Below are 15,729 nucleotides of genomic sequence, written 5' to 3'. Positions count from 1 at the left end.
ACCAGGCAAGGCAGTCATCAGAAAAACCGAGGCTACTGAGTCTGCCGATAAGAATATGGTGATTGACAGAGTCGAAAGCCTTGGCAAGGTCGATGAAGACGGCTGCACAGTATTGTCTTTTATTGATGGCGGTTATGATATCGTTTAGTACATTGAGCGTGGTTGAGGTGCACCCGTGACCGGCTCGGAAACCAGGTTGCACAGCGGAGAAGGTACGGTGGGATTTGAGATGGTCAGTGACCTGTTTGTTGACTTGGCTTTCGAAGACCTTAGATAGGCATTGCAGGATGGATATAGGTCTGTAGCAGTTTGGGTCCAGGGTGTCTCCCCCTTTGAAGAGGGGGATGACTGCGGCAGCTTTCCAATCCTTGGGGATCTCAGACGATATGAAAGAGAGGTTGAACAGGCTGGTAATAGGGGTTGCGACAATGGCGGCGGATAGTTTCAGAAATGGGTCCAGATTGTCAAGCCCAGCTGATTTGTACGGTTCCAGGTTTTGCAGCTCTTTCAGAACATCTGCTATCTGGATTTGGGTAAAGGAGTACCTGGAGAGGCTTGGGCGAGTAGCTGCGGGGGGGGGTGGAGCTGTTGGCCGAGGTTGGAGTAGCCAGGCGGAAGGCATGGCTAGCCGTTGAGAAATGCTTGTTGGTTTTCGATAAGCATGGATTTACCGGTGGTGACCGTGTTACCTAGCCTAAGTGCAGTGGGCAGCTGGGAGGAGGTGCACTTGTTCTCCATGGACTTTACAGTGTCCCAGAACTTTTTGGAGTTGGAGCTACAGGATGCAAACTTCTGCCTGAAGAAGCTGGCCTTAGCTTTCCTGACTGACTGCGTGTATTGGTTCCTGACTTCCATGAACAGTTGCATATACAGTTATCCCCGTACACTTGTGTCTATAAGGTAGTAGTTTTGGAATTGTTAGCTAGGTTACTTGTTGGTTATTACTGCATTGTCGGAACTAGAAGCACAAGCATTTCGCTACACTCGCATTAACATCTGCTAACCATGTGTATGTGACAAATACAATTTGATTTGATTTGATCAGTCATACAAAAGTTATACTTAAATCCAAACTGGTTCTCTAGTAAATTGGTAGGAATGTCTGAACCCATGTTCAAGAATTGCCTTTTTCCCTTTATTCATATTACAACTGCTCACTTTCGGGTGTTTGAAAAGGAAATCATCTCCAAAATATCATATTTTTCTTTTAAAGCCTTAGGAAGTTGGTTGCAATTTCAGAATAATACACCTGAAAAGACAGAACATATAATACAACAAATGCTGTGATTAAACTCAAATATACTAATTGATAAAACAAAATGTATTTTTTGATGAAATGTTAAAAAAGGTATAATTTTAGTGAATAATATCATAAATAGGACATGCAGCTATCACAGACATATGAAAATGTCTGCTCTACCCAAAATGGAAGAGACAAGCAAAAGGGGATAAAAGTAAGGAATTTGTCTGTCGGCCCTGTATTATAGAACATAAATGGTTAAAGAAAAGTGTGATAAATAAAAACATATACCAATTTCAATTAAGGATGAAAAACTTGACAGCTGTGCCATATAAATTGCAAAATAGTTGGGAAGAGAATTTCAATGTACCCATTCCATGGCACATGGTTTATGAAGTGACACGCAAAGCAACGTTGGATTCAAAACTTCAAATTTATCAATTTAAATTACTGTACAACATTCTTGCAACCAATAGAATGTTATATACAGTATATGGGGGATACAGTCTTCCCAGCTCTGCTCTGAGGAGGCAGAGTCATTAGATAATTTATTTTGGTACTGTCCATATGTAGCTCTTTATGGTCACAGGTCCAGGAATGGCTAAATAATTGCAACATTTGCCTAGAACTAACGCTGCAGAAAGCAATACTGGGTGATTTGAAAAGCCATGGGCAATCAAACAATAATATTATTGTTATTTTAGAAACAAAAATGTATCTTTAATTCTCTATCTATAGAAGCTATGAGAATAGAAAGGTTCAGTACTTTTGTGAAACATCACAGCACAGTTGGAAAATATATGCCAAATAGAAATCCAAAATGGATAGTGTGGGAGGGGTTGAATGGAGCTGAAGGGTGGGACTAATAACAAGATAACCAATGTAAAACATACGTGGTCTGTAAAATGTATATAGGTTCAGAAATTCTGTGAAATAGCACAGTTACAAATAGAAATCAAACTGGATGGTTTCGACTTAGTATACAGCACAGTAACTAGGGGTGACATGGATAGTTGGCTAATCCCCTAAACTCAGTATGGGTTCAGAATCCTTAAAACAAAGCTATTATATCACATCTACTTTATAACCCATGTGAATGGGTTATGGTGCATGATGGTCTGTGGGTACCTGGTGGGCACTGGAAGCGGACGTAGTAGTTGGAGCAGATGCGTCCGTAGGGCTGCTCCTTGTTGATGCACCAGAAGCCCTTCTCCAGGCTGGAGTGAGTCACCTCCCCGGTCTCTGCTGCTGCCACCCAGTCCGTGGTGCGGGCCTCCATGGCCACCGGCCGGACACACACCCTCTCCCTGTAGTAGAACTGGATGGCCTCTAACCGCTCATAGTCTCCATTCCCCCCTGGATGGTCGATGTTGAACCAGGACGTCCATTCAGTCACGCCTGCCATACATGCAGATTGGGTGAAGGGAGACATAAACAAGGAGATATGGATCACAACTGGGGGGTAAGGTTGCACAGTTTGTTTTTATTTACTCCTTTTTCTCCCTAATTTCATGGTATACAATTAGTAGTTACAGTCTTGTCTCATCGCTGCAACTCCCGTACAGACTCGGAGAGGCGAAGATCGAGGGCCGTGCGTCCTACGAAACACAAGCCAACCAAGCCGCACTGCTTCTTAAAACAATGCCCACTTAACCCAGAAGCCAGCCGCACCAATGTGTCGGAGGAAACATTGTACACCTTGCGACTGTGTAAAGCATGCACTGCGCCTGGACCACAGGATTCGTTAGTGCGAGAAGGGACAAGGACATCCCTGCCGGCCAAACCCTCCCCTAATCCAGATGATGCTGGGCCAATAGTGCACCAACCCATGGTTTCTTCCGGTCGCGGCTGGCTGCGACAGAGCCTGGACTCGAACCCAGAATCTCTAGTTGCACAGCTAGCAGTGCCTCGCAGTGCCTAAGACTACTGCGCTACTCGCAAGGCCGAAGGTTGCACAGTTTAAGAGAATAGTCTGCTACTGTCATTGTCTGCTGAGTAGAGACACCCAGGGGAGCCTGCGTTGACCAAACTCTTTCCAAGCCAACTCAGAAGGCAGATGAGGAGGGAAAGTGTCATGTCGTCTAGCTTTTGTCTGCCACATGTTCAACTCTTAGGTTTTTTACAAAGATGTGAAGAAACAGCCGCGCTGCATTGCATTAGCAACATACCATGGATCTCTGAATAATAGATTTCATCATTGGAACGAGCCCCTTGGGGGGCATTGAGAGAAAAGTGAAGTGATCTATTGGTGGACATTGTCAAGATGTGTGCTCACCGTGCTGTGTGCTATCGTCGGTAGACATTCTCAACAGACATAGTGACCCCTCTCTCTAGTCTCTCTGTTCGTTTAAAAGCCAGTGGTTTTCAACCCTGTGATGACATTAGGTATTTAGTTTTAATTTCCGGTATCTGGATAATGTGTGTGTTGGCTTACATATTAATTTGGACTGGATTTAATGAATAGTTGCTTAAATTAAACTGCACTCATGTGAATATAAAGTAGACTCCATGCTATTGTTTGCTCTGATATGATCCTGGCAGGTTAACACCATTGTCTCATTCCACCAGACTGCTCATTCAAAGGAGCGAGACTGAATGTAAGCATAATGGAATGTGAGAGCTGAGTGGGAACTGAACATTGATTACACATTAGAAACAGGGTATAGTTGATGAATTGGAGAAGGGGGGGTGGGGCTCATAGAGTCTCAACATTGGCCTTGGACTGGAAATGGACTTGACCCCTAAATATGATGGGTTGTATGTATAAATGTTACTAGTATGTAATAAAACTGTAAAAAATGATTTTCTGCACTTGCCATGGGTGTGTAAAGCCTGTGAGTTTCAGTACATCAAAGGAAGGAAACCCCTCTGTCTGAGGCAGAAGACACATTGTTGAGTGAGTTTTCCCTCCTCAGGTTGTATAGGTCAACCAGGTGGTATTAGGAGTGAGCTCACTCACCTGTGGTCTGCTGTGGCTCAGTCAGCAAGTTGTAGGCCAGCTTCCTGCTCCTGCCTGTCTGACTCCACTTCCTGAGCAGAGAGCTGTTCCTGAAGGGCCCTGGATGGGGAGAACCACACCATGAATACAACCTATCACTATGACCAGCAGGGCCCAACCTTACCTGCACCGCTGCACCACTACCACACTGTAACACTGTAACAGTGACCTCGGGGCTCTGCTCAATGGATCCACCAAGTTTTACAATGGGGAGAACCAGATTTATGAAAGCCGGTTTTCGAGTCTGCGGACCTACTTGTCTGAGGAGTTGGTCCTCGGCATGTTCTCATCAATTTGACAGTGTCTGTGAATGTGAAAGGAATGTCTACGTCTCACTCCGTGGGCTGTGGTTGAAGGCCAGGGAGAAGTTTTGGGGTGGGACACCCGATCTTGGTGCACTGACGCTGGGGTGTCTGTGTTTCCAGATCCCCCGGCCTTGTCTGGGTGCCACAAGAATACAAAGACAAGCCTGGTTCTCTTTTACCGCCCCCGCGAGCTAGCTAGATGCCAGCAATCAGTCTGGAAGAGCTCCATCCAGATGTGTGTGAGAACACCTGATATCACACACACACACACAGTCACACACTAGTCAGAAGACTACACCACAGTCCAAGCACGTTCAGTTTTTTCTCAACGAAACACTGTCCAGTCTCATTAAGGACCTGGGGCCATATGGAAAATCTCTCTCTCTCTCTCTCTCTCTCTCTCTCTCTCTCTCTCTCTCTCTCTCTCTCTCTCTCTCTCTCGCTCTCTCTAATCAGAAGCCAATGAATGAGATGGAGCCTCTATAAAGGGAGATGGACTGGAGGGAGAAAGAGAGGGAGAGTGATGGAGAGAGGGAAAGTGGGAAGGACAAGCAGAGATGATTCCTCATGGTTTCTCAATGAGCCACGTACCAGAGGTTACATTCCTCCACTCTCTGTCTGGTGGCGTGATAATGTGTTTGAAACTGTGTGTGTCTTCGAGCTAGTTTTCTGGCTGCCATCTTTGAAACAAGTCCTGGCTGTTGGATCCCTCCAAAGCCCAAACGTCCCCCCTTAAATGAACACATCTCCATCAATAAAGCCAGGAAGCAAGTGGTTAAGGGCGCTGCACTGCAGCGCCAGCTGTGCCCCTAGAGGATCTGGGTTCGCGCCCAGGCTCTGCCGTAACCGGCCGCGACCGGGAGGCCCGTGGGGCGACGCACAATTGGCATAGCGTTGTCCGGGTTGGGGAGGGATTGGCCGGTAGGGATATCCTTGTCTCATCGTGCACCAGCGACTCCTGTGGTGGGCCGGGCACAGTGCACGCTAACCAAGGTTGACAGGTGCACGGTGTTTCCTCCGACACATTGGTGCGGCTGGCTTCCGGGTTGGATGCGCGCTGTGTTAAGAAGCAGTGCGGCTTGGTTGGGTTATGTATCGGAGGACGCATGACTTTCATCTCCCGAGCCGGTACGGGAGTTGTAGCGATGAGACAATATAGTAGCTACTAACAATTGGATATCACGAAATTGGGGAGAAAAAAGGGGGTAATACATAATAATAATAAAGCCCGGATGCTGAGGAGACCCATTGAGAAACACACAGCTGAGAGGAATCAGCTCACGTAAGCCATCCGTTAGTCGTGACTTGTCTAGCATATGCTGCCAATATGCCTCACTTTCCCCTCTTTTCCACCTCATCCCCGTCTCAGATACGGTTTGGCCTTGATCCATCAGTCATCTCTACATCTGTCTTCTCTTCCCTTCTCTGACTTTCCTCTCTATTTCCTCATCTGATCTTGTCATTATGCTGGAATGGCCCATGCAGCAACGTAGCCAGTTGTGCCCTTTGATATTACACACACTCACATATGCGTCAGCGTCAGGCATCAAAGGGCTGACAGCGGAGACGTGTGTCCTTTCTTTTGGTTCCCAACCGCCTGCCTGAAGCCATCGTGGCCTGAGAAAGCCATTCCCACCACGGACTGTCTCACGGCCTGCCTGACTGACTAGCTGGATGTCTGTGAGAGCGCTTACCACTTTAGGAGGTCCACCGCTGAGTTTATGGACACAGTCACAAAGACCCAAAGCAGAGGCAAGTTTCAGTCCCAGCTATTTATTGCTGACTGTGGGTCTTTTTTTGTTACGCCAACACTATTCTCTTCCAATTCTATGGCTTTGGATAATTTTTTCCTAGTATGGTCTTCAACCCAGTGAATGTCTTCTCTTACAAGTGGTATTACGTAAGTTCCAGGTCAGTCTTTGCAGTCTGCTTAAACCAGACTGACCGCTGCCCTCAGCTTTGCAGGCCTACATACTGCAGCTCTGTGTTTAACAGTAAAGCAAGGGGCTATCTTTCAATGCAAGGTGGGCTTTTCATAGCTGGCTTGATACTGTAGATTATAGACAGGGGTTTTAATATTTGATTGACATGATGGAATCACTGGCTAAATAGAAACAAATGTCTCTCTGCATAACCTCTGCACTGCTGGTGTGCCCATACGGGCTTGGACACACTTCCAAGTGACGTTGTCATATTAACAATCTACTGGACAGAGAACTGCACTATTACCAGCCTTGGATACTCCAACAGGGGCACATTGCTTACACTTATCACTTCAAGATGTTTGATATTGAAGCCTAAACCATTAAAAGATTACAAGAGTAATTTAATGAGGTGCATAATGGCATTAAAGATTTTTATGTCGGAATCCATATTTAATATAATATAAACACGTCAGCCTTGCAACTTCAGCTATGGCAGTTGTCCACTGGCCTGAGTGGCCTCGGCTCCAGTAGTTGACTTTGACTATTTAACGTTCCTTTGAGTGGCTTGTTAACACTTTATATGTGAATTTAAAAAGCCAGTGATTTTATATGTGCTGTTTCATGCTAATGGTACGTCAGTGGCGTTACCTTATCCAAAATATGTTGAAACATACTGTTATGTTAGAGGAAACACACTTAAACTTAACTGGATTTCCTCCTTTGTTTGAGGTCCTTACTCCTGTTTAACCTTCCCTAATAGAGGCCTCTCTACTATTTCGCCACCACCAATAAGATACTGAAAGAGGTCAAAGTATAGTTCCATGTACTGGAACCAATACATTAGCAATGGTTCCAAGTATGTTTCTGTGCCTATTAGCAGATCCTCTTTCTCCCCCTTAATATAGACACACAGGTTAGCTTCTCTCAATATAGACACACAGGCTAGCTTCTCTCAATATAGACACACAGGCTAGCTTCTCTCAATATAGACACACAGGATAGCTTCTATCAAAATAGACACACAGGCTAGCTTCTCTTAATATAGACACACAGGCTAGCTTCTCTCAATATAGACACACAGGCTAGCTTCTCTTAATATAGACACACAGGATAGCTTCTATCAAAATAGACACACAGGCTAGCTTCTCTCAAAATAGACACAAAGGTTAGCTTCTCTTAATATAGACACACAGGCTAGCTTCTATCAATATAGACACACAGGTTAGCTTCTATCAAAATAGACACACAGGCTAGCTTCTCTCAATATAGACACACAGGCTAGCTTCTCTTAATATAGACACACAGGTTAGCTTCTCTCAAAATAGACACACAGGCTAGCTTCTCTTAATATAGACACACAGGTTAGCTTCTCTAAATATAGACACACAGGCTAGCTTCTCTTAATATAGACACACAGGCTAGCTTCTCTCAATATAGACACACAGGCTAGCTTCTCTCAAAATAGACACACAGGCTAGCTTCTCTTAAATATAGACACACAGGTTAGCTTCTCTCAAAACAGACACACAGGCTAGCTTCTCTCAATATAGACACACAGGTTAGCTTCTCTAAATATAGACACACAGGCTAGCTTCTCTTAATATAGACAAACATGCTAGCTTCTCTCAATATAGACACACAGGTTAGCTTCTCTCAAAATAGACACACAGGCTAGCTTCTCTTAAATATAGACACACAGGCTAGCTTCTCTTAATATAGACACACAGGCTAGCTTCTCTCAATATAGACACACAGGTTAGCTTCTCTCAAAATAGACACACAGGCTAGCTTCTCTTAATATAGACACACAGGTTAGCTTCTCTTAATATAGACACACAGGCTAGCTTCTCTCAATATAGACACACAGGTTAGCTTCTCTCAAAATAGACACACAGGCTAGCTTCTCTTAATATAGACACACAGGTTAGCTTCTCTCAAAATAGACACACTGGCTAGCTTCTCTCAATATAGACACACAGGCTAGCTTCTCTCAAAATAGACACACAGGTTAGCTTCTCTCAAAATAGACACACAGGCTAGCTTCTCTCAATATAGACACACAGGCTAGCTTCTCTTAATATAGACACACGGGCTAGCTTCTCTCAATATAGACACACAGGCTAGCTTCTCTCAATATGGACACACAGGCTAGCTTCTCTTAATATAGACACACGGGCTAGCTTCTCTAAATATAGACACACACGTTAGCTTCTCTTAATATAGACACACAGGCTAGCTTCTATTAATATATACATACAGGCTAGCTTCTATTAATATAGACATACAGGCTAGCTTCTCGTAATAAAGCTGAATACCATGCAATGTTATATTAGTGATTGAGACAAACTCTCAACTGGGTGTTAGAATTTCTACGTCAGATCCAGTATTGTCTCAAGCTCCTCTCTTCCTGCTTCTGCCCTTGCACTGCTTTGGCCATTCTGGAGCCAATGCCTGGTGTGGCTGGCACTGTTGTGTCTACAGGACTCTGATACTTATTCTGGGGATCTTGCCACTATAAAGTGGTGCTGGGCTTAAGTTACAGGGTACATAAGGACAAAAACATCTATTAATACTGCAGGCCCTTCTAAATGCCATTCTCCTCTCCTGTTGCCTTCTCATGTTTTCCGAGACAGAGCTGCATGCACACTCGGCAGCAGACAGATATTAATAAAAAGTTGAAGAAAATGAAAAAATAAGTTTTGAAGTTACCCAGAGAAAGGACTTCAGTAGTCAGATTAGACAGATTGCCAACTTAAATCTGTCTGTGCTGAGACAGGCCTTTCAGCATGTCTGGATATTGTTTAAAATATTCCAGAGCCTTACAAGAAGAAAATGTAAAAGCACTTTTCTGTGTTATGTAACAGCTTGGATGGAGTGGTGGCTCACGGGTGTCACGCCCTGACTATAGAGAGCCTTTTAATGTCTCTATTTGGTTTCGTCAGGGTGTGGTTTTTCTGGTGGGCATTCTACGTTTAGTTTTTCTTTGATTTTGTATTTCTATGTTTTGGCGGGTATGGTTCTCAATCAGGGACAGTTGTCTATCGTTGTCTCTAATTGGGAACCTTACTTAGGTAGCCCTTCTTCCCTCCTTTCTTTGTGGGAAGTTGTCTTTGTTGGCACTATAGCCTTTAGCTTCACGGTTGGTTTTTGGATTGTTTATTGTTTTTGTCGGCGTCATAATAATAAAAGGAATATGTAAGTGTCGTAGATAATTGTTTCAGAAATATAATACTGTCTATAGAAATATAATACTCTCAGAAGAACTTTGTGAATTCAATGTAGAATTTAATTATTAAGAGCCGCGCTGGTCCGCGGAATAGCCGCCGCTTCTTAGCACTGGCTCTGCTTTTATACATACATAGTGTTTGTGTACATCACATATCACATATGTAAATAAAGTTACTCCCCCTTAGTATCTGCTTTTGGTTACAACAATGGCAGAACTCTTTCCATGTTCTAAAAATAATGTATGTACTGCATGCTTATGTTTTACGTGTTAGTCATCAGTTATCTTGCCTACATCTTTCTTCCTGTATCCTGCTGACCACAGCATGTTCAGCTGTCATGAATGCACGTATGGGCTTGGTTAATGTATTCTTTCAAAAATAGAGTCTGGTCTGGGTGTCATATGGCCTGGATATCATCTCTTAATGTGCATGTCCTTGCTACTTCAGCCTAACAGCCAAACCTATCTACATGCAATGCTGAGCTTTTCTCAATGGTTCGCTCCAACATACGCTCACCACGCTGCACCTTGGTCCTCTTCTTTCAACGGCCGTGACAGCGGGGCTGAGCACTGGGCTGAATGTTGAGCCTCTCTCCACATAGTGTTGAGGCAACTTTGCCATGCCACAGCCCCACACTTAATTGTAATAACATGTGTGTGCAGTGAAGTGTTAGAGCACTGGAAACATCCATCACCTGGCCTTATTGAGATTTAAGCAATAATGAGACATTTGTTCAAAATCAAAAGCATTTTATTTAGACAAGGGTTTGTATCAAACCAATGGACATTAAATGATTGCTCAGAAAGTGTGCGTGTGTGTACTTATGCATGTGAGTTTTTATGCCATGGCCTTGCAGACATGTGGAAGTTGTTTTGTTTAGTTGGCCTATTATCTGGCTGAGGTGTGCTGTGGTAGAAGAATCAGATGGTCTCTCTCTCTCTGCTTTCTCCCTCCATCAATCTTGGCTTCAGGGCTGGTTGGGGAGCCACTGACTGATTCTTGGTCAAAGGCATATGTGCCTCATTATACAGTTTTGCCCCTGACATAAACTAATGATGCAAATCCACCACAAGATTTGGCGTGATTTTAAAAAAGAACACAGAGGCTTTGTGTTCTTAATGTGATTTTTTTCTACCGCACTGCATTTCCTCATTCAGGCTATAAAAAAACAATTGGCCTCAATGGTATTTCCACATTAAGTCCACTGCAAGTGCTCACCTGGGTTTCTGCAATGGGTATACACGAACTCTAGAAACAACTGCTTCTTGAGCATTAGCCTAGTCCTGTGCCTCAAAGTAATGTTTGTGCACTTTCATCCTCAAACGCAGGCATCGCATCTTCAAACGGTAGTGAGCCAGAGAGAAACCGGAGTCATATCATTTGGGCCTTCACGTGATGATTGCTGGGAATACAAGGGACTTTGATCCCTTTCTTCTCCCTCCCATTCTCATTTAAGTCAATGGGCTACACATCCTGATGTGGTGATTGTGGTTTAGCTGGACCACTGCTCTCCAGTCAGTCTGTGGCCAGCATCTGGAGAATGAGCTAGTCCCTCTGAATGAAGCCAATTAGCACAGGGACAACATTGACTTTGGAGCTCTGAGACTGCTTCTTCATGGTCCCAGTTGGCCCACCTCCACCTCTATCCCGAGACTGGTATGGGTATGGGAGATTATAGTTCATTACGGGCAGCATGTGTGGCATCTGGCTCTTTAAAACACTCCACTAAGACCTGGGACTTAGTTTAGCTTGATTGATAGTCACAGTGTTCCATTTCGGTATAGTCCATTTCGGTATAGCATCCAGGAGCAGAAGCTGTCTCTTCAAATAGGGAAAACACATCATAAATCTCTGAACTCTGAGAGGGATGGAGATAATGATGGATGGAAAGTGATAGAGAAGGAGCAGGAGGGGAAATGAAACGTAAATGGAAAGAGTGAGACAGGGAGAGGGGAAACCAGAGAGAGTCATTTCACCTGTCAGTTAGGTGAGAAAGTGGGATAGAGGATTTGTGTTTACTTGTTTGGTGAGTGCTGACTTGGTGAGTGCTGACTTGGTGAGTGCTCCAGCCGGCGGGTAATGTATCGAGGTGAGATGGGGACAAATACTACCCATGTCTGCCACAATGTGTTGGCGAGGGAATACATCACTATCCATTCTATCAAACACCTAGTCAGTGTGATAATTTTCCTGAACAGGCAAAACTATCCAGTACTTGCACTGAATTCTTAAAGAATCCCAAGGCATTCCATCCATTATAACACACTTACTATATAATAACTAGTTTACTGTCACTTTCACACACCCCTCAAATTGAGGGGCCCTGATCACTACAAAGACATTATATAATCGCCCCCAGAGAAACATGTGTTAGTGGTAACACTTCCAGTGGTGCTACAGTATGATCTCACCATTCACAACTAAAGAACCACTACTGGTCCAACACTGTCATCCACTGGGATAGGCTACGTTCTCACCTTGCAAAGTTTAGGTTCAGGAAGACAGAGATGTGTGCAAGTATTTCTAATGATTGATTTGATTGGTTTATTTTCATTTTAGTTCCATACACCGTTTGGTGCCAAGACACTATTTCTTAAAGTACATGTGCACAAAACTCAAAACAAAATGTAATTGTAACTAATAAATAAATAAAAAAATGTTCAAATGGAAGGGCTAGATCTGTCGCTATTTTCCTTATATACAGAGTTTACAAAACATTAAGAACACCTTCCTGATTTTGAGTTTCACCCCCTTTTGCCCTCATAACAACCTCAATTCATCGGGGCATGGATTCTACAAGGTGTCAAAAGTGTTCCACAGGGATGCTGGTCCATGTTGACTCCAATGCTTCCCACAGTTTTGTCAAGTTGGCTGGATGTCCTTTGGGTGGTGGACCATTCTTGATACACACGGGAAACTGTTGAGTGTGAAAAACCCAGCAGAGTTGCAGTTCTACACTCAAACTGGTGTACCTGGCACTTACTACCATACCCCGTTCAAAGGCACTTAAATATTTTGTCTTGCCCATTCACTCTCTGAATGGCACACATACACAATCCATGCCTCAATTGTCTCGAGGCTTAAAAATCCTTCTTTAACCTGTCTCCTCCCCTTCATCTACACTGATTGAGGTGGATTTAACAAGTGACATCAATAAGAGACATTGCTTTCACCTAAATTCCCTTGGTCAGTCTATGTCATGGAAAGAGAAGGTGTTCTTAATGTTTTGTACACTCAGTGTTGCACCACTTTCTATAAGCTTTTTAATTGGGTGCCAGTCAGACCTTAGGTGCGGGTAAAGCTTAAAGCAGCAGCACATAAAGATATAAGCGTATTTCTTTTTTAATTAGCCACGGGAGGGAAGTTAATTTGCATATCTACTGGCTGATAATTGAGGCTGTGTGAGTTTAGTTTGTGCCCTCGTGTCCTCCTTATTTCTCTCTCAGTCAGGTGACTGCAGGCACGGGTGGAATGGTGGCGTGGGTCTACCTTAATCCATGTAGTGCCTTCAATGCAAACACACACGCACAGAGAGAGAGTGCTACACTGACCTTCAATGTGTTATATGTATTGTAAATCTTCTGAATGGCACAAATACACAATCCTTTTCTCAATTGTCTCAAGGCTTAAAAATCCACCTTTAACCTGTCTCCTGCCCTTCATCTACACTGATTGAAGTAGATTTAACAAGTGACATCAATAAGTAATAATAGCTTTCATCAGGACTCACCTGGTCAGTCTGTCATGGAAAGAGCAGGTGTTCCTAATGTTTTGTCCACTCAATGTATACTTTTATGCCATAAGAATGAGCTACTACAGACAAGCAGTGGATCATTGACAGCATGTGTCAGAATGATGAAGCTGTTCAGGCTTCAGGGCTGAATTGGCTATTATGAAGTTCTCATTTGAGTAATGACATTGCTTACCACAGCTACAGTTAAATGGCATGCAAGACAATGGCAATGATACAAAACACAGTGGCAGTGTTACGAAGAACCTATTCTAAAATGTCCTGGAAAATGAGTTCTGCTGATGAGTACACAAACAATTTCAATGACTTTTTGTGCGATATGTAAAAAAGGCAGAGTGATATAATTATTTGCACATCAATAATGAATCTGAACTAACATCACATTTTGAGGAGGACATTAACTTGACATACCTTGAGCCGCTGCCACTGCCACCAGGAAAGGCAGGAGTAGTGACACTTTTGTAACGTCCCACATGGTGTCCCACAATCACACACTTGGATGCTTTCCTTCTCTCTCTCTGCGTGTATTATATTATCAAGTCAAGAGGAAATTGTGTTGTTCTTCAAAATGTCAGGCTACAGAGTCTGAGTGCTCTAAAGGTGTGAATGATGGTGGTTGGAAACCTGCTCCTGTCCCTAAACCCAGCCATATAAAGATTGTCAATTAGACGGGGGAACAGGAGTCTTAAAAGAAGGGACACCCAGAGTGCAGTCTAATCCAGCCCCCCTCTGCTCACCATTGGCCAGTGGTCTCTCACATCTGTGTCTTCCATAACACTCCCCCCAAAAAATGCAGGAGAGAGTGGGGCGAAATATTACCTCAAATAAAAGGGTGTTTTTTTACTTTCCACAGAGTAAGATTTCATCGGTTCTGTCTGGATTGTAAATACGTTTCTGGGCTGTTACTGAATGTTGTATCCACCAGAGTACACAGAATGCATCACACTAAGATATTGTGATTATGTTTGTATACAGAACTCGTAAAAACAGACAGCTTTTCTACAGTATGCTCAACCTCAGTGTAGTGTAATTGATGAAAAAAGCCTGTCAATTGCGTAACAATGGCATTCAAATTGGCCATAACCAAAAATATATACTTTGGCATGCAAAACATGTTTTTGTCATACAATTCATCAAAAGAACTACACTGAACAAAAATATAAACACAACATGCAACAATTTAAAAGATTTTACTGAGTTACAGTTCATATAAGGAAATCAGTCCATTGAAATAAATCCATTAGGCTCTAATCTATGGATTCACATCACTGGGAATACAGATGCATCTATTGGTCACAGACACCTTTCAAAAAAAGTTGGGGCGTGGATCAGAAAACCAGTCACTGTCTGGTGTGACCACCATTTGCCTCATGCAGCGTGACACATCTCTTTCACATAGATTGGATCAGACTGTTGATTGTGGCCTGTGGAATGTTGTCCCACTCCTATTCAATGGCTGTGCAAAGTTGCTGAATATTGGCGGGAACTGGAACACGCTGTCGTACACGTCGATCCAGAGCATCCCAAACATGCCCAACGGGTGACATGTCTGGTGAGTATGCAGGCCATGGATGAACTGGGACATTTTCAGCTTCCAGGAATTGTGTACAGATCCTTGGGGGTCATGCATTATCCTGTTGAAACATGAGGTGATGGCGGTGGATGAATGGCATGACAAGAAGATCATCAAGGACAACAACCACCCGAGCCACTGCCTGTTCACCCCGCTACCATCCAGAAGGCGAGGTCAGTACAGGTGCATTAAAGCTGGGACTGAGAAACTGAAAAAACAGCTTCTATCTCAAGGCCATCAGACTGTTAACCTCTCCATGGTTGGTGGGTCCCCCTCGGGACGGTTGAGCTAACGTAGGCTAATGCGATTAGCATGAGGTTGTAAGTAACAAGAGCATTTGAGAAAAATCTCAAGTTGTGCACAAAATTTGAGATAAATAAGCTTCCAATAGCAAGTGCTACGCAAAAAACGTACTCACATTTTAACTCGGAGGTTCTGAGTTTCCAAATTGTCTTGAACGTGGCACTAGATTAGAGCTTCACACCATTTGTGTACTCGCAGACAGCATGACAATGCCAGATGGTCAACTTCTGGTTAGAATTTGTAACTTTAACAACTGCTGATTGCACGATGATTCTCTGCAAAGAGGGAAGTGGCATCATATGGCATGCCATTCAACAAACACTCACTTCAAAACACACAGAGCCATGCTTGTGAGATAGAATGCACTGACTAGTTGCAAATACTGATGTTTAGGAGTTATTCCATAA

At 43.6% G+C, this 15,729-nt stretch overlaps 1 protein-coding gene across 1 annotated transcript in view; it reads right to left on the bottom strand.

Moving 5' to 3' along the window:
* Positions 1–14,333, bottom strand: part of LOC123999261 (cartilage intermediate layer protein 1-like) — a 32,794-nt gene extending 18,461 nt beyond the window's left edge. Inside the window, exons 1-3 of the mRNA XM_046304852.1 lie at positions 13,858–14,333; positions 4,200–4,298; positions 2,369–2,638 (exon numbers count right to left, since the gene is read on the bottom strand). Of these exons, the coding sequence (XP_046160808.1) occupies positions 2,369–2,638; positions 4,200–4,298; positions 13,858–13,921 (433 nt within the window). The 5' untranslated portion in view covers positions 13,922–14,333. The remainder of the gene's footprint in view (positions 1–2,368; positions 2,639–4,199; positions 4,299–13,857) is intronic.
* Positions 14,334–15,729: the final 1,396 nt, after the last annotated feature.

The sequence above is a fragment of the Oncorhynchus gorbuscha genome, linkage group LG02 (genome assembly GCF_021184085.1).
Source record: "Oncorhynchus gorbuscha isolate QuinsamMale2020 ecotype Even-year linkage group LG02, OgorEven_v1.0, whole genome shotgun sequence".
Taxonomy (NCBI): Eukaryota; Metazoa; Chordata; class Actinopteri; order Salmoniformes; family Salmonidae; genus Oncorhynchus; species Oncorhynchus gorbuscha.
Note: the sequence above shows the minus strand (reverse complement) of the source record. Positions and strands in the feature narration are given on the sequence as shown.